General features: G+C 45.8%; 1 protein-coding gene across 1 annotated transcript in view; it reads right to left on the reverse strand.

Moving 5' to 3' along the window:
- MRNIP (MRN complex interacting protein) overlaps positions 1–19,956 on the reverse strand; it is a 56,359-nt gene that overhangs the window by 25,659 nt on the left and 10,744 nt on the right. Inside the window, exons 4-5 of the mRNA XM_066589255.1 lie at positions 12,594–12,653; positions 10,013–10,110 (exon numbers count right to left, since the gene is read on the reverse strand). Of these exons, the coding sequence (XP_066445352.1) occupies positions 10,013–10,110; positions 12,594–12,653 (158 nt within the window). The remainder of the gene's footprint in view (positions 1–10,012; positions 10,111–12,593; positions 12,654–19,956) is intronic.

Here is a 19,956-nt window from a genome sequence, read left to right on the forward strand (position 1 = left end):
GCAGGGGGGTGGTATAGGGCTTGAACGTCACAGGGGGAAGTTGTAATGCCTTCCCTGTCTTTCAATTGGCCAGAAAAGCGCGCTAACGTCTCAGAGAGGAAACTGGAAGTAACCGGAACACCGCGTGGTACTCGTTACGAGTAACGAGCATCCCGAACACCCTGATATTCGCACGAATATCAAGCTCGGACGAGTACGTTCACTCATCTCTAGTCCTAATCTTATGTGTGGATGCACAACAGGGCCCAAAATGAAAGGAGCAGTCGGTGGCTTTTAGAACATAAATTTAGCTTGAAGGCCTTTTCTGCCCCATAGCACACTTGAAGAGTTCTTGAGCGCCCAAATCAATCGAGAACCCCCACAAATGACCCCATTTTGAAAACTAGACCTCTTAACGAATTTATCTAGGGGTGTACTGCGTATTTTGACCCCACAGTTTTTGAATAAATTTAAGAAAAGCAAAAGGAAAAAAATTAGGATTTTCATTTTATTTGGCAATTCTGTCAATTTAAAAACAGCTTTTTTGTACAGCACACATGTGAATGAAGACTTGCACCGTAAAATGGATACCCCTGTTTGTGCTGTTTTCAGAAATATACCCATTGTGGTCCTAATCTTATGTCTGGATGCACAACAGGGCCCAAAATGAAAGGAGCAGTCGGTGGCTTTTAGAACATAAATTTTGCTTGAAGGCCTTTTCTGCCCCATAGCACACTTGTAGAGTTCTTGAGCGCCCAAAACAACACAGAACCCCCACAAATGATCTCATTTTGAAAACTATGTACTGTGTATTTTAACCGTACAATTTTTGAATAGATCTAAGCAAAGCAGTAGGAAAAAATTACAATTTTCATTTTTTGGGCAATTGCGTCAATTTAAAAACAGGTTTTTTTGTACAGCACACATATAAATGAAGACTTTCACCCCAAAATGGATACCCCTGTTTGTCCAGTGTTCAGAAACATACCCTAACATGGCCCTAATCTACTTACAGGACACATGGCTAAGCCTACAATGAAAGGAACACCTGTTGGATTTCAGGCTACAACTGAATAAATTCCAGGCCCCATCGCCCACTTATAGAGCCATTGAGCGGCTAAAACGATAAGGAACCCCCTCAAATGACCCCATTTTGAAAACTAGTCTCCTTAACAAATTCATCTAGGGTTATACTGCGTATTTTGATCCAACAGTATTTGACTGAATCTTATCAAAGCAGAAGGAAAAAATTACGATTTTCAATTTTTTTGAGAATTTTTTCAATTTAAAAACAGTTTTTTTGTACAGTGTACATAGGAATGAAGACGTTCACCCCAAAATGGATACCCCCATTTGTCCCGAGTTCAGAAACATATCCATTGTGGCCCTAATCTACTTACAGGACACATGGCTAGGCCTATAATGGAAGGAGCACCCGTTGGATTGCAGGCTACAACTGAATCAATTCCAGGCCCCATCGCTCAATTATAGAGCCATTGAGCAGCCAAAACGATAAGGAACCCCCTCAGATGACCCCATTTTGAAAACTAGACCCCTTAACAAAGTCATCTAGTGGTGTACTGCGTATTTTGACCCCACAGTATTTAAATAAATCTAAGCAAGGCAGAAGGAAAAAATTACGATTTTCAATTTTTTTTGGCAATTTCTTCAATTTAAAAACAGGTTTTTTGTACAGCGTACATAGGAATGAAGACCTTCACCCCAAAATGGATACCCCTGTTTGTCCCGAGTTCAGAAACATACCCATTGTGGCCCTAATCTACTTACAGGGCCCATGGCAAGGCCTATAATGGAATGCGCACCCGTTGGATTGCAGGGCAAAACTGAATAAATTCCAGGCCCCATTGCTCATTTGTACGGAATAAAAATTGACTCCCTAAAAATATCCCGCCCCCCTGCCGCACCCTTTTCGGCTTTCCCCAAATCTTAGATTAAAGTAATAATGTGAACTGTGTGGTATTTCCGAAGACAGGGGTTATTACGGAGGCAGGTTGGAATGGGCTCATGGGGCAATAAAACCGGTATCCCCCCCTCCTCTCATGCTTTTTGGGGGGTATTTCGTGACCTCAGTGGCGGGTATGGGGTGTAAAAAGTAGCGTTCCGTGAGTCTTCGTAAGCTTGATGAGGTGCGGCGGTCTCACACAGAAGACGCTCAACAAGCTGCTCCTGAAACTGCAGGAAGGCAAGCGTTCCCGGGGCTTCTTGTAAAATATGTATTACAGGTAGCGGTCTGAATAACGCCGGGCTCACGCAGCCGTAGGCGGAATTCGCTTGCGGAGGCCCGCAGCGGATCCCATCTGTGAGCCCGGCTGTGACCCTGCGTACGGCCGCGTAATGTACTGAGCATAACTGCCTATTCACACAGGCGGTCATTCGCAGTACAATTTTTTTTTTTGTATTTCCCGCACCGTCGCTTAGCGATGACACAGGTACCCGCAGCCCGTATACAACGTAGGCTGCGGGTATATCCGCGACCATGGAGCACAATAGGCTCTATGCTGCGGATAGCCGCGGTAAAATAGAACCTTCTGCGTTCTCTTTTCTGCGAGTCGATTACACAATTCCAACCCACTAATGTGAGCGGAATTGTGTAATCCAATGCGATTGATCTGCATATTACCGTGGATCAGACGCATGCGGAATCCGTAATTCCTATCCAGTCATGTGAGACTGACCTATGTTAGATCGCTACTTTTTTATTACGTGACCGGGTACTGCTCAACGAGGCCACCCGTCACTGCTTCAGGCTCTCGGCGACCGTTGGTCGCCGAGAGCAAGGAGATTTTAGGTTTCCTGGGCTCCCCGGCTCCTGCGCATGTGTCCGGTATTTTGCCGGCGGTCGCATGTGCAGAATCCGGGCAAGTTCGAGGATGAGGATCGGGTCAGGGTGCAAATACAGACGCCTCCGGTAAAAAGTTTCATCTTATCTCACCGATCGCATCGGTGAGGGGAGATGAGACTAACTTTTACTTTTACTTTTACGTGATCGCAGTTATCCATTGGATAACTACGAACACGTGACCAGGAACTGCTCACCGCGGCCCCCGTGAAATTTCCAGGCTCTTGGCTAAGTTTTGTAGCCAAGAGCAGGGAGATTTTAAGTTATCCTGGCAATCCACGGCTTTTGCGCATGCGTCTGCCGCTTTGGCGACAGCCGCGTGCGCAGAAGCTGTGGTAAGGTCTGTGGATAAATCCGGGGGGGGGGGGGGGCCTTAGGTACGTAATTTCATCCTCCCTCACGGATATGATCCGGGAGGGGAGATGAAATGTAAGCGTTTTAAACTTTTTTTTTTACTTTTTCAAACTTTTTTTAAATTTTTTAAACTTTTTTTTAATTACTTTTTTACACTTTTTTTTTTACTTTAAATGATCACTGCTATCCATTGGATAACAGTGATCATCTCTGCAGTGACATCCCTCTGCTCCTGGCTACACATGGCAGCCAGGAGCAAAGGGATTTTACATTTCCCGGGTCCTGAGCCCCTCTGTGCAGGCGCCCGATGTCAATAATCGTGGAGGGCGCATGCGCAGAAGGGGACTCAGGTCCGGAAGACCGAGACGCCACTGAGGACAGGGGGTGAGTATTTTCACCTCCCCTCATGGATCCGATCCATGAGGGGAGGTGAAATTAACTTTATTTTAACTTTTTTAAAACTTTAAAACTTTTTCGCGATCGCCGCTATCCACTGGGGTTCCCAGTCTTCTGCGCATGCGCGTAACGTCATTCGTCTGGCGCGCATGCGCAGAAGAGCCGCGCCGGGTCCCGGAGGATCCATTCTCCGCGGCAGATGTCAGGGAAGCCGGGTGAGTACTTTCAGCTGCCCTGATGGATCCGATCCATCAGGGCAGCTGAATCTTTAACTTTTTAAACTTTTTTTTTTAACTTTATTGCGATCGGCGCTATCCATTGGATAGCGCCGATCGCAATGCCGTGGGGGACTGCCCGCAGCCCAGGATGACAGCTCCATGCTGTCGGCTACCTGGGGGCACCGACAGCATGGAGCTGTCACGTCCAGAGCCCACGGGGCTTTATTCTCTGTAGGATGCATGTTTTTACGTCCTCAGAGAATAAAGCCCACTTGGGCAGGACGTAAAAAGGCGATGGGCTGGTCGTTAAGGGGTTAAAGCCCTTCAGTTAGTGTTGTATTGCTCCATTAATACCTCTGATAGGCTGTATTAGGATTCCATCACTCTCCTGGTCAACCCAGCAATCATTGTGTTTTTTTACTTCAGCAGTATCCACTTTGTCACTTCCCCTAGCAATCTTCTGCAATTCTCACACATGCTAGTACAACTGTATTCACATGAAATAGCTATTCTGGAGCATCCCTTCTTAGAGCTCTGTATGGCATTGCTCCACCATTATTCCCGTAGTCAATAGGTTGTGTGCCAAGACTGTCACTGTATAGAGAATGACTGGACAATAACAGACTGTGTAAACAAATAAGGAAGATGGAACAATGGCTCTGCAGCGCCACCTATTGGATGGCATATATGGAATCTGACTTGGTTTTCAATTCCCAAACTTTGTTAAGACCTGTATAAAGAGTTGGACATTGATTTGAAGGAATGTCCCATCTTCCTTATTTACATATTACCCAGAGGAGCATGCATAGCCTTATAAGTCTCCTCACTCATCTAGGTGCTCTCCTCAAGTAGAGACAATACCCCTCCAGACTGTGTAGGAACACACACTCGACTGGTAACACCAAACTATCAATTTACTCATAAATTTCAAGGAGGAATAACTGAGGAATGGCAAGTGGAAATTTATGAATAAATTAATAAGCGGCTGCTTGGTTGTTGACGGCAGGTGTCAGCTGTTTAACCCCTTCCCGCCACAGGACATGGTACCAATAAAAACTACATCTCGTCTCGCAAAAAATAAGCCCTCACAGAGTTCCATCCATGGAAAAAAATTTTTAAAAAAAGGTATAGGACTTTGAATGCAGCGATTTAGAAAAACAAATTCCAAAACACAGGTTTTTATTGCGGATAAATGGAAAAACCTTAAAAAAAATAGTTACGTTGCAATCGTACCGACTGGCAGAAAAAATGTATTGTTTCAGGATTGTTTCATTAGGCTGCGTGATTAATGCTGTAAAACAAAAAAAAATCTAGGATCATAGAATGGTAAAGTTGGAAGGGGGAACCCCAGGGTCATCTGGTCCAACCCCCTGCTCAGTGCAGGACATCTATGGAAGAATTGATGTTTTCTCTCCCTGCTATTATAAAAAAAATTAATAAAAAAGTTTTACAATATAGTCTATGTACCCAAAAATGGCACCAATAAAAACTACAGTTCACCCCGCAAAAAACAAGCCCTTATATGGCCATGTCAACGGTAGAATAAAAGTTTTGGCTTTTGAAAAATGAAAATCCGCCAAAAATCATTGCACCCTTAAACCCAAAATAGGCCATGTCCTAAAGGGGTTAATGGCTGTTTCCATTTTAAGAAGAGGGTCAGAAACGCTATGTTTTCTACTTAAAGAGAGCACCTGGGTGGTGAGTGAGGAGACTCAAAAGGCCATTCATGCTCCTCTTGGTAATATGCAAATAAGGGAGATGAAATAATTCCTCGCAGGGCTACCTATTGGAAGGCAGCATTCCTTCAAGCCAGAGTTAGACTCTTTATACAAGCCTTGTAACAAAGATTGGAAATGAACAGCAAAGCTAGAGTCCATGCACAGACAGCTGTTTTAGGATATTTGCCCTTCATCCATGTGCAGGAGTAGTCTAGCTTTGATAGCGAGAGGCCTGGGATGGGGATCAAAAACACTATCTTTTCTCCTTAGGGAGAGCACCTAGAGGGTGAGTGAGAAGACTCATGCTCCTCTGTGTAATATGTAAATAAGGCCTCCTTCCCACGAACGGATTTACGCCGCGTAAATTCGCGGCAAAAATCCGCTGCGTTGCCCCCTGCTATTAGGTTCTATTGAACCTAATAGCTCAATGCTCACGATGCGGAATTTCACCGCGGAATTTCGCACCGTGAAATCTCCCGTCCTCACCCGCAGCATGCTCTATTTGCCGCGGGTGTACGCGCTGACGGCTTCCATTGCAGTCAATGGAAGCCGTCCGTTCACGCTATCTCCCGCTGTAACACAGCGGAAGATAGCGTGAAAACGCTTCCCCGCCTACCGCCGCCGCATCATGTGACGCGGCGGGTGTGTCACATGACGCAACGGCGGTGGGCGGGGAAGCGTCTTCACGCTATCTTCCGCTGGTAAGTATGGGGTCTCTGGGGGGCGCCGTGACGGGCTTCACTGCGGAATATTCCGCGTCGGAGCCCGTCACGCTCGTGTGAAGCCGGCCTAAGGGAGATGGAATAATACCGCCACGGTGCCACCTATTGGAAGGCAGCATTCCTTCAAGCTAAAGTTAGACTCTTCATATCTCTCCCTTAGGAGAAAAGATAGTGTTTCTAACACCCATCCCAGACCTCTCAGGCCTCCCAGGCTTCGTCTTTAATTCCCAATCATTGCTATAAGGCTTGTATAAAGAGTCTAACTTTGTCTTGAAGGAATGCTGCCTTACAATAGGTGGCACTGTAGAGGTATTATTCCATCTCTATTATTTCCATTCTAAGAAGAGATGCACCAGAATGATTATTTTTTATGAAAAATATATTTAATAAAATTAAACATGGCCAGAGAGCTGATCATTTCTCTTTAAGAACCTCCAGTTACTCAGTAACATCATTCATGCAATATCTCTACTACAGATGTCCTTTGAAAAACATCTGGGAGGACCAAAAATGTTATGTTATGTGGTATCTCTATTACTTGAATAAACTAATCTACTGACTACTAACTGGAAGTAATGTAAATTGGTATTATTGGTATCATTTCCAACCATGAAGTTACCTGTGACACAATAATGCTTTGCTTTGTTTTATTGCTGACTTAGTCCTCACAAATGGCATTTTGGCAACTTTCTCTACAAAACAAGCCATATGGTTATTCAATAGAATTTATCCTAAAAGTATCCCACCTTTAGAGCACACTGCGTTCTATTAAAGCAATAAGGAAAAAGCTGCACATGCTCACGCAGGTGGATCTCTCCTCCTACTAGATTCTTGACGTACATGACTAGTTGATATAAAAGTCTACAACTCGATAACACCTAAAGCATATTAGGCTGGTAAATGGAGAGTTAAAGGGGTATTTCAATCTTAGATTTTTATTAAAGTCTGACAGATGTGGGTCTCATCTCTGAGCCCTCACCCATCTCCTGTTCTAGCCCCCATCATCCCAAGCCCAGCAGTGGCAGGAAGAAAGAATACAGCCAAGTGGACTTTGCTACACTGTTTTCAAACCTCCCATAGAAAGGAGTTGGAGCTACACTGTTTCTGTAACTCAGAATTACATAGCCAGCGCAGATTGCTGTGCTACACAATTTGTGAAACTCCCATTCACTTCTATGGGAGTTACAAAAACAGGGTAATCCAGATGAATTTGTCCGTTTCCATCCTCCTGGCCAACTCGTAGAGTGCAGTATTGCCATTCTAGCCACGTTTGACCCGTTAACCCTCTAGTGACGAAGCCTGTTTGCGCCTTAGTGATGGAGCCAAATTTGTCACTTTAACAGAGAATAACTATGTAAAGGTTTTGCATATCTAAGTGATTCTGACATTGTTTTTTCGCCACATATTGTACTTCATTTAATTGGTAAAAATAGACTGATAATAAATATACATAAGTTCTAAAAGCGCCAAAGTTGGGAACATTTTGAAAAAAAAATCTTTTTTTTTTTCACATTTTCAATTGCAGTATCTGAAATATGTGCAAACATATTGTACAAATATTTGATAAGATATATTTCCATTTGTTTACTTTATTCTGGACGCACATTTGAAAAACTTTTTTTTTTTAACCATTTAGGAGGCGTACAAATTTAACATTAATTGTTAACATTTTGAGGAACACTTTGGCCATATTGGCTTTAATCTACTTACAAGACACATGGCTCAGCCTATAATGGAGGGAACACCCGTTGGATTTCATGGCACAACTGAATAAATTCCAGGCCCCCAGGAAAAAAAAAATTGACTCCCCAAAAATAATCCTCCCCTCCATGCCCTTTTTGGCATTCCCTAAATCTTAGATAAAAGTAATAATGTAAACTCTGTGCTATATCCGAAAACAGGGGTAATTAAGAGGGAGTGGTTGGGATGGGCAAATGGGGCAATAAAACCGGGTATCCCTCCTACTCCCATGCTTTTTTAGGGGGCATTTCTTGACCTCTGTGGCAGGGATGGGGTGTAAAACGTGAGGCTTCGTAAGCTTACTGAGGTACAGCAGTCTCACACAAAAGGCTGCTCCTGGAACTGCCGGAAGGCGAGTGTTCCCGGGGCTTCTTGTAAATCATTACAGGTAGCGGTCTGAATAACGCCGGGTTCACACAGCCGTATGTGGAATCCTCTTGCGGAGGCCCGCAGCAGATCCCAGCTGGGAGAGCGGCCATCGCTCTGCGTACGACCGTGTAATGTGCTGCACATAACTGCGTACTCACACAGGCATTCATACGCAGTACACCTTATTTTGTTTGTATTTCTAGCGTTGTCACTTAGCGCTGACGCGGGTGCCGGCAGCCCGTACACAATGTAGTTACGTATGGGCTGCGGGTATATCTGCGACCATAGAGCACAAGTTTGCCGGCCTTCTGCTCATGCATGTGGTCCAGATCACCGTGGGACATCACGGAGTATTTTCAGCTGCTCCAATGGATCCGATCTATGAGGGCAGCTGAAACTAATTTTTTTTTTACTTTCATTGGATACCGGCGATCACGGCCCCAATATCCCCTGTCTCCCAGCTACTTTCAGGAGCCCGATTTAAAATCTCCAGAGCAATCCAGGCTTTCTTCGCGCGACAACATATGTCTGGCGCGCATGAGCAGAAGAGCGGCGTCAATTCCTGGATTGCCGTAGGACATCAGGGAGGACAGGGTGGGATACACTCAGCTGCCCCATGGATCCGATCCTTGAGGGCAACTGAATCTTTAACTTTATTAAGTTTTTATTGACTTTATTGCGATTAGCGCCAATCAGATTGGCAGGGGAGGGGTGGCTCCCCGCGGCCCTCCATGACAGCTCCATGTTGTCGGCTACCTCTGATAACTGACAGCATGTAGCTGTCACGTCCACAGCCCACATGGCTTTAATCCTCTGGGGATGTATGTTTTTACATCACTGGGGATTAAAGCCCACTTAGCTAGAACGTAAAGAGGCAATGGGGCCGTCACTAAGGGATTGAAAGGGAACCTGTCACTGGGTTCATGCTGCCCGAACCACAGGTAGCATGAACTTGTGTTCAGATATGCACATTATTTCTCTGTGTATCTGTAATTCTGAAATGCTGCGATGTTTCAGAATAACTACACCTTGAGATTTGACTTGGAATGGAACTCTGAGTCCAAAAGGTGGTCGACCCCAGTCTCACCTAGCCCCAAGCATGTTGACTGACAGTTCTTTTCCTATACACAAATGGTGAGAGAACTGTCAGTCTACACATGACGAGGGAGAGGAGACGCCAGCACAGCCCACTTCTGTGACTTAGAGCTCTGTTGGAAGTAAAACTTCAAAGTGTGTTTATTCTGAAACGCTGCGTCATTTCAGAATATAATATACACAGCGGCAGTGGGCTTAGCTGTCCCAGGTTCATGCTGACCGTGGTTTTGGCCGCATAAACACATATGACTGGCTTCATTTAAGAAGAGCTTTCTGAGAATACCAACATTCTTTGATTTCAATTGGAGCTATGCAAGGCTTTAATCTTCCATGGCAGCCCAGATGTTTTTATATGTCTAGCAACAACATGTCTCATGATTCCACTTGTCACTACTAGCCCAGAGGGTCCATAGAGCTGCAATCTTGGTGCTATTTGGAAGAGGTGGATATGAATAACCTTAGCTGTGCCAGTAGGATGAATGAATTATTTTATACCTGCTAGTTGAGCCCTGATTTACAGGGCATTGCCCTTGTGTCTTATTTTATAAACATGGCACTTACCCAGCACGGTCAGCAGCTGCCCGCTCCACCTGACCCTGAAGAAGGTTCAGCTTCTGGACATGGCGTCGGCAGTCCGCGGCTGAACTCTGACCATAAACCTAAGAGGTTAGGAGAGGATTACATGTAAATATCTACTTCACAGTAAATTTAGAGAATGATGCACACTAAATAATTGATGTAAGAAGACTTAACCTCTCAGGGCCCTTTTACACTGGACAATTATCAATCTAGTTGTTTTGGGCCCTGCATTCCCACGTGGTTTTGAACGATAATCGTCCCGTGTAAATGCATGCAAAGACTAAACGACGGGAAGAGAGTTGTTCAGTTTCAGCATGCCTGAAAACTGAATGACAAGCCGTTCAGTGTAACCACCAGTTGGTCAGTACTGATTGCCCACTGCTTACAGTGAATGTAGAGGGGCGGGGGGAGAGCAGGGAGAGAACTCTCCTCCAGCCGCCCCGCCCCCCTGCTGGCTGCGCTGTGAGCGATCCAGTGACACTCGCTCCATTGTAACAGCACCGCAGCGAGGATGCATGGGGACAAGTGTTTACACCTTAATAACCAAATTTTCAGTTTGGTTCATTGCTGTATTCTAAGAGACATAACTTTTTAGTTTTTCGGTCAAAATAGGCGAATGAGGGTTTGCTTTTTGCAGGACAAATTGAATTTTTTTTGATGGCATCATTTTGGGGGTACATATAATGTATTGTATAACTTTTTGTTTGTTTGTTTTTTTAGAGGAAATGGGGGGGGGGGGGAAAAAAATCTGCCATCCCTTTTTTGGATTTAATTTCTATGGAAATGTGTGCAAAATAAATAATGTGATAACATTGTCTTGGTCAGGAAAATCCTGGCAATACCAAGTTTAGGGTGGATTCAGACGACCGTATATCGGCTCCGGAGTCCTTGTCTGCGGGGGGGGGGGGGGGGGGAGGATGGAAGAGCCAGGAGCAGGAACTGAGCTCCCGCCCCCTCTCTGCCTCCTCATTTTGATCAATTTCGATTCCGTTTTTTTTGTAAGACGAGAAAGGCGAAATTAGCTATATGCGCCATGTTTTTTGTATTTTTTTCATGTTGTGCACCATGTGGGTTAAATAACATATGAATATTTTCCAATGCAATTAATTACTGTTATAATAAAAGACTAATAGCAGTGTATTAAAGCCTAAAGCCTATGAAGCTCACTGTAGCTGGCAGACCCAGAGGCCATATTCAAGCCTCCGGGTGCCAAAGCAACCCATCAGGACCCGATGATCACATTGTGTGGGTCTGTTAAGTGACAGAGGGAACACCCTCTGTCAGTCCTTTACATGCTGCAGTCACATGTAAAGGGATAGACAGTGGGAATTATAGTTTTCTTCAATCCCCGCAGTTTGAGCAAGTGCCAGGATGTTATACAGCAGCCAAGCACCCCTGCCAGATTACTGATGCAGCACTGTAAAAAGGCGATTGCATCAGGATAAAGCCCCTTAACAGCCACCATAAAAAGGCATATGGGCAGTCGTTAAGGGGTTAATTAAACCACTATTCTCAGTACAGAGCAATAAAGCGCATATGTGTCATCATACAATTAATAGCCACTCTTTCTTAGAGACCCCTCATCTAATAGCGCGTTGGACCTCCTTTGGTGAACGCCAGTAAAAGTAATGTAGAGACACATGCCAGAAATGCAGATTTTGTTAATCTTTATGGAATAAAAAGCAATCAAAATGTTATATGTTCCAAAAAAATTGGATACTTTATAAATAGAGATAAGCGAACGTACTCGGTAAGGCCGATTTCGCAATCGAGCACCGCGATTTTCCAGTACTTCACTACTCGGGTGAAAAGTACTCGGGGGCGCTGTGTGGCGGGGCGTGGCGTGGTGGAGCGGGGGGTAGCAGCGCGGAACAGGGGGGAGCTCTCTCTCTCTCCCCCCCACTCCCCTCTGCAACCCCCCGCTCACCCACAGCGCCCCTGAGTACTTTTCACCCGAGTAGTGAAGTACCCGAAAATCGCGGTGCTCGATTGCGAAATCGGCCTTACCGAGTACGTTCGCTCATCTCTATTTATAAACTTAGTATTGCTGGAATTGTGCTGACCCAGAGAGTAATGTGATCACATTTCATTTTGCACACTGAACACTGTAGAAATAAAATCCAAAAATGGCAGAACTTTTTCCCCTAATCCACCTTAAAAAAAAAAGAAGAAAAGTTACACAATACATTCTATGTACCCAAAAATTATGCACTGCAAAAATCAAGCCCCCATAAGGCAATGTTGATGGAGAAAAAATAAATAAAATCACAAAAGTTATGGCTCCTGGAATGAGTAGCAAACAGGCTTGGTCTTTAAGGCGTTAACAGCGCACATTGTATATTCCGTTAATAGCGAGAAAATAGGTCACAGACTTCCTGTAAGAAGATCAGGCAAACGAGGACCGTCGGCAATGTAAAGGCGTTAATGATGAACCCCAAAACGCGTAATACATGACAACACTGCATCCTTGTTGCCCATAGCAACCACAGCTCAGCCCGGGAAAGTGAAAGTTGAATTCTGATTGGCTGGCAGGGTCCACGTTTCCACAGCACACGTGACTGACCTTCAGCTGGCTCTGCTTGTCTCCGCACAGCTTACACGTCCATCTCCTGCTGCTCCTCACCTGCACATAGAGGACAGAGCTCAGCACACAGCAGGCAGCAACACCCGCAGCAACCATGTACCGTACCTGGAAAACCTGACAGAAGGAACATCGGAGCACCTGGAACTCCTACACCATGCTGCTATACAGGGCAGCGCGGGAAGCCGCACCTCCTACTAGTGTCTGCTGTGTACACTGCGCCCTCTGCTGGACAGCCGAGTCTCTACAGTTGGAGGGGCAAGTTACCACATGGGAGCTGCACTTCCTACTAGTATCTGCTGTGCACAGCGCCCTCTGCTGGACACCCAGAGTCTCTACAGCTGGAGGGGAATTTTACCTCACAGGAAGGAAGGAGGATTTAGTGACGTTAAAATCCTAGTGACGTTATAAATTGACCATTTTCTTTTTGTACCAAAAGAAATCAATAGAAATGTTATTGATGACTTCTAGTATTTTCCCTGCACGGCCTCTCCAAAGTGTTTGTGGTGACGCTGGATTTCTTGGTCATTTCCCACATTTTGTATTGATTATATTCAGTACATATAAGGGCGGCTTCAGATGACCGTATATCAGTTTTCCCTTTCTGCAGGGGGGGGGAGGCTTGGAGAGTCGGGAGCAATGCACTGAGCTCCTGCCCCCTCTCCACCCCTTGCCACTATTTGCAATGGGAGGGGGCGGAGCTTAGAGAAGGGACTTAGCTCTGCCCCCTCCAATTGTAAACAGTCGCGTGTGGCAGGAGCTCAGTGCACTGCTCCCAGCCCCCCCCCCCCCCCCTGCAGAAATATGCATATCGGCCAAGTGCATATTAACATCCCCATCAGCACTTCAGCCCTGTTCACCAATCAGGTTGCTGGAATTGCTGAATAGGGCCGAAGTGCTGATGAAGATGTAAATATGCCGTCTGAGCGTGAAAACCAGCTGATATACGGTCATCTGAATAAGCCATAAGGGCCAGCCACACTGGCATATGCTCACATGTAAAAAGGATATGAAAACGTAGCGTTTCTTGGATCTATAATGGTATAAACATAGTTAAACCATGCTTACATATTTCTACGCATTTTTTTTTCCTTTTGTAGGATTGGAAAACGTAGCCTACTCCACTTTTTTGTCCCGCAAAAAAAAATCTGGAAACATATATATATTTTAAAAAAACTGTATGGCTATATGTTACTATACACGTAATGTAGACGTTTTTTGTGATCAAGAGGGGAAAAAGAGTGTTAAACTTGGATAGTCTTTGCTGAGGAAGTGACATACCAGAAGTGACGTCAGCGAAAGTTCATGAAGCAGAGAACGGGAGCGAGAGGACGCCGAAGCTGCACCAGAGCCGCAAGAAGACCAGTAGAGCCTCTTGCGAAGAGCCACTGCAAGGATCCGTCCAGTGGGGGGAAGAGGAAAAGAAAAGCAGGTACCGAAGCGGCAGGAGGCCAGAGAGTGTGACCGCGGGGAGAGAAGTCCTGACAATGAGCCTGCAGGTAATGTCACCAAGCTGAAGAGGAGCTGTAAAGAAGACTGCTGCTGACAAGGGCAGATAAGTAGATTTTGTGTGTTTAAGTATGTCGCATCTCAGTGTATCTAAGGCCCCCTCTCCAGGAACGTGATTTCGCCGGCGGTAAATCACGCCAACTGAAGTTTTCCATAGCGTTGCTATGGAAAGTGTCGGTCCCATATCCACGAGCAGAGAATCATTGCGACATGTTGCGAATGGCCGTGATTCTCCAAGGTCAGCCTATCTGACAGATAGGCTGACAGCGGAGATCCGTCTGCCAGCTCCTGCTCCCGGACGGCGGCTACCACAACGCCCGTGGACAGGGGGCCTAAGTGTGGGGGTGTAAGAGAGCAAGTGAGTGTGTAAGTAAAGCAAATCAGTTGTGACTGAGAGTGCACAGGCAGTAAGCGTGTGAGCAATAAGAAAAAAAGAAAAACAAAACATTTTTTAAGAACACGAATGGGCAGAGCCACGCGAGGAGTGTGATCTAGTTGATTTCCGTTACTTCTGTAAATAAATTTGTAGATCCCCACTAGAATGAGCTCCATGCTTGACAATGCCGTCCAGTGTGCTATTTGTGCAATGTATGCAGTCCTTGAACAGCCGATCGAGGGGCGCATACTATTGCGCAAGATGTGTGCACGTCATACGTTTGGAAGCCCAAATACTGGATCTAAATGAGCGACTGGTAACACTGAGATCCATTGACAATATTGCAGTGATGGCGAACCTTTTAGAGACCAAAACCCACTTATTTATCGCAAAGTGCCAACACGTCAGGGGGCGAGGCTTATCATGAGGTATGATTTTTACCTCCGCCGTTATAAAAGAAGACAGGGCTGTTTCTAAATAGACAGTGAGGAACGCCGTGTGTTTTTTTTCCTAGCTGGAGTACCATTGGTGTAGATTCTGACTGGAAATTAGCTGCGTACCTGCAGCTGATTTCATACTTTGCGGCGCTCCCCTTCACCTTCTCCGAAGACTTCCTGCTGTCAGTGCTCCCCAGCTTCTGGTTCCCTGCGGCCTGTAGTGGTCTCACCTGACCTGTGGAACGTTCTTGATGTATGCTGCCACGTGCATAGTGGCCTCAGTAGTAACTGTCCCGTATATTGGCCCCAGTAGTAATAGTGACCCCCACAGTGGCGTCAGTAGTAGTAGTGTCCCCTTTATTGGCCTCAGTAGTAATACTATTACTACTGGGACCAATATAGGAGATACTATTACTAATTGTGTCAACTACACCTGCCCCAGTAGTAATAGTGACCCGCACAATAACCTCAGTAGTAATAGTGCCGCTCTGAAATCCATATAGTTACCTCCTCTTGGTCTTCAAAGCGCCACTGCTTCTCTGCTTGGTGGAAGTTTGAGCGCCCGAACGCTTCCTCCCTTCTCTCCTCCTGCACAACCAAAGAGGAGAGGTCAGGGAAGGAGGATCATGGGTGCGCACACTGCCGTCAGTTTGTGCAACCCTGACACTGCCACTTGCTGGGGTAGATGCGGTGGAGGACGGTAGATCGGAAGAGCAGGACAAGCAGGCAGCTAGCTGGGTGACAGTTAGAAGAGGTAAACGGAAGAGATCCAGGGAGGCTTGTCCTAAACTGGAACACCCCAACAAGTTTGCAAAATTGGCAAATGAGGGGAATGGCTAATGGGTCAGCACCTCTGCAGCACAACATGCCCTTTGAACGCCAGGGAGATGACTGCTCCACTAAGAATGGGAAGGGGAGCGCAGGGCAGGCTAGATAGGTCCTAGTGGTGGGGGACTCAATTATAAGGGGGACAGATAGGACAATCTGCCACAAAGACCGGGATCGTCAAACTGTGTGTTGTCTTCCTGGCGCTCGAGTTTGACACATTGCGGCAAGGGTTGACAGATTACTAGGAGGGGCTGGTGAGGATCCAGCGGTCATGGTGTACATTGGGACCAACTACAAAGTTAGTGGTCCATGAAGGACCCTCAAAAACAATTTCAGGGACCTAGGATCTAAGCTTAGGGCGAGGACATCCAAGGTAGTTTTCTCAGAAATACTACCTGTACCACGAGCCACACCAGAAAAGCAGCGGGAGCTTAGGGAGGTAAACAAGTGGCTCCAGAGTTGGTGTACAAAGGAGGGCTTCTGGTTCCTGAAGAACTGGGCTGACTTTGCTGATGGCTGCAGGCTCTACAGTAGGGATGGGCTGCATCTTAAGGGGTAAGGGGCAACTGTGCTGGGGGAATATGGCTAGAAGGTTGGAGGAGTGTTTAAATTTGGGACTGGGGGGAGGGGAAAAAAGAGTAATAGGGGGGAAGACAGTGTAGATAGTGACCTGGGACCAAGTATTGAGCGGGTGGTGGGGTTAGTACAGCTAGAACTGATAGAACAGATAAGTGGGTTAGCTTGAAGCAAGAATGTCTGAAGAAAATTACGACATAGTAGGAATAACTGAAACATGGCTCGATAAGTGCAATTGGGCGCTGAGTTTACAGGTTTACAATCTCTTCAGAAGAGACTGCGGGAAGCAGAAAGGGGGAGGGGTATGTCTGTATGTTAAATCCTACTTAATGCCGAGGCTACGGGAAGATATAGGTGTAGGAGATGAACACGTGGAATCTCTGTGGGTAGAAATACTAGGAGGAAAAAACTAACAAAATCCTGAATGGGTTTTCTATAGGCCACCAAAAATAAAAGAAGAAATTGAAAACTTATTAATATGGCTAATAAAAGAGGTGTCAAACTGCAATGAAGTAATTATCATGGGAGACTTTAATTATCCGGATATAATATGGTAAGACGAAACCTGAGATTCTCACAAGGGTGATAAGTTCTTGAAAACAATTAAAGATAACTACCTTACCCAACTTGTATGGGAGCCAACTAGAGGGAGGGTCATTCTGGATTTATTAACAAACCAGACAGAATCATGGGGGTGCAGGGTGGGGGACACTTGGAAAACAGTGACCACAATATAGTTAATTTCCAGCTGTCATTCAATAGGAAGCCTTATTAGGGAGCGGCAAAAAAACTAAACATTAATAAAGCAAAATTTGATCAGCTTAGAGCTACTATCGGCAACACTAATTGGGACAGCGTCCTCAAAAATAATAGTACAGGTGACAAATAGGAGAAGCTTAAAAATATTCTAATTACCTCATGTGAGCACTTCATACCCTTTAACCCCTTGAGTGGCACGCCTGGAAATTTTCCGGGACGAGCTCCACTGCTCATAGCAACATAGCCCGGAAGATTTCCGGGCTATGTATCACTATGGGAGCTGCAGAGCACAATGCCACAAGCTGTGACAGGGTGCTCTGCCTGCACAGACCCACAGAGAGCAGTGCAAGGGCTTTGAAAAACCAGCAGAAGATATTGCAGATACGTCGGCAATCTCCTGCACTGGTTTGTTTACAGGTTGCCATAGAGACCATCGGCTTGTCAGAAGCAAGCCGATGGTCTCTGTGGCAGGGAGAGCTGGTGCTTGGCTGTCAGAGGACAGCTAGGTACGAGCTCTTACAGCAGAGATCAGAGAAAACCTCCGAACACCCTCTGTCAGTCCTTTACATGCTGCAGTCACATGTAAAGGGATAGACAGTGGGAATTATAGTTTTCTTCAATCCCCGCAGTTTGAGCAAGTGCCAGGATGTTATACAGCAGCCAAGCACCCCTGCCAGATTACTGATGCAGCACTGTAAAAAGGCGATTGCATCAGGATAAAGCCCCTTAACAGCCACCATAAAAAGGCATATGGGCAGTCGTTAAGGGGTTAATTAAACCACTATTCTCAGTACAGAGCAATAAAGCGCATATGTGTCATCATACAATTAATAGCCACTCTTTCTTAGAGACCCCTCATCTAATAGCGCGTTGGACCTCCTTTGGTGAACGCCAGTAAAAGTAATGTAGAGACACATGCCAGAAATGCAGATTTTGTTAATCTTTATGGAATAAAAAGCAATCAAAATGTTATATGTTCCAAAAAAATTGGATACTTTATAAATAGAGATAAGCGAACGTACTCGGTAAGGCCGATTTCGCAATCGAGCACCGCGATTTTCCAGTACTTCACTACTCGGGTGAAAAGTACTCGGGGGCGCTGTGTGGCGGGGCGTGGCGTGGTGGAGCGGGGGGTAGCAGCGCGGAACAGGGGGGAGCTCTCTCTCTCTCCCCCCCACTCCCCTCTGCAACCCCCCGCTCACCCACAGCGCCCCTGAGTACTTTTCACCCGAGTAGTGAAGTACCCGAAAATCGCGGTGCTCGATTGCGAAATCGGCCTTACCGAGTACGTTCGCTCATCTCTATTTATAAACTTAGTATTGCTGGAATTGTGCTGACCCAGAGAGTAATGTGATCACATTTCATTTTGCACACTGAACACTGTAGAAATAAAATCCAAAAATGGCAGAACTTTTTCCCCTAATCCACCTTAAAAAAAAAAGAAGAAAAGTTACACAATACATTCTATGTACCCAAAAATTATGCACTGCAAAAATCAAGCCCCCATAAGGCAATGTTGATGGAGAAAAAATAAATAAAATCACAAAAGTTATGGCTCCTGGAATGAGTAGCAAACAGGCTTGGTCTTTAAGGCGTTAACAGCGCACATTGTATATTCCGTTAATAGCGAGAAAGGTAGGATTATACCTACCCGATAATCAGGTTTCCAGGAGTCTCCACGACAGCACCACCTGAGATCGCCTCCTCCTGATAGGACAGGAACACACCGAGAGGTTAAAGTTCCCCCCCCCCGTCCTCCCCTCCTCAGTGTATTATAACGAAACTGCCGGGGTAGGAGCTAACTTAAATTTTTTCCTATCTGGTATATTTTTTATTTTATTATCTTTTATTTATTTAATTATTTTTATATACATATATACATTATTCTTTTTTGGGGAGGGAATGTACGGGTGCTGTCGTGGAGACTCCTGGAAACCTGATTATCGGGTAGGTATAATCCTACCTTTCCCAGGGAGTCTCCACGACAGCACCACCTGAGACGTATCAACTAAAGTAATTCTAGGGTGGGATTGCCGCTGAGAGGACCTTACGACCGAAGGACATGTCCTCGTCTAGCTGCACCTTTACCCTGTAGTGTTTGACGAAAGTATGGGGCTTTTTCCATACTGCTGCCTTACATATTTGCTCTACTGATGCCGAGCCATGCTCGGCCCATGAGGTCGCTACTGCCCTTGTGGAATGGGCTTTAAGAGCCGAGGGGGCCTCCTTCCCCAAAGCCTTATATGACTCGCTAATGGCCAGGCGAATCCACCTGGCTATAGAGCTTTTGGCTGCTTTCTTTCCCTTATTAGGGCCTGAATATTGGACGAACAGGTTGTCGTCCTGCCTCCATGGGCCTGTGGCCTCGATGTACGTCAAGACTGCTCTTCTGACGTCCAAACAGCTTAGGGTTCGCTCGCTCTCGTCTTTTGGGTGATTATAGAACGAGGGTATTATTATGTCATGGGCCCTATGGAATGGGGATACCACCTTAGGCAAAAAGGTCGGGTCTGTTTTAAAGACTAACTTGGTATCTGTAATCTTGAGGAGCGGGTGGCGTATGGATAGGGCCTGTAGCTCGCTGACCCGCCTGGCTGAGGAAATTGCCACTAGGAAGATAGTTTTTACTGTGAGCATTTTTAATGAGAGCCCCTCCATTGGTTCGAAGGGGTCCCCTGTCATGGCCCTCAAGACTAAATTAAGGTTCCAGTCTGGGCAAATATTGGTGGACCTGGGTCGTAGCCTATCTGCCGCTGCCAGGAATCTATTGATCCACCTGTCCCCGGATAACTTAGTGTCAAACAGGGCGCTAAGGGCTGCCGTTTGGACTCTTAGGGTGCTTGGGGCGAGGCCCATATCC

This window comes from Eleutherodactylus coqui, chromosome 2 (assembly GCF_035609145.1).
Source record: "Eleutherodactylus coqui strain aEleCoq1 chromosome 2, aEleCoq1.hap1, whole genome shotgun sequence".
Taxonomy (NCBI): Eukaryota; Metazoa; Chordata; class Amphibia; order Anura; family Eleutherodactylidae; genus Eleutherodactylus; species Eleutherodactylus coqui.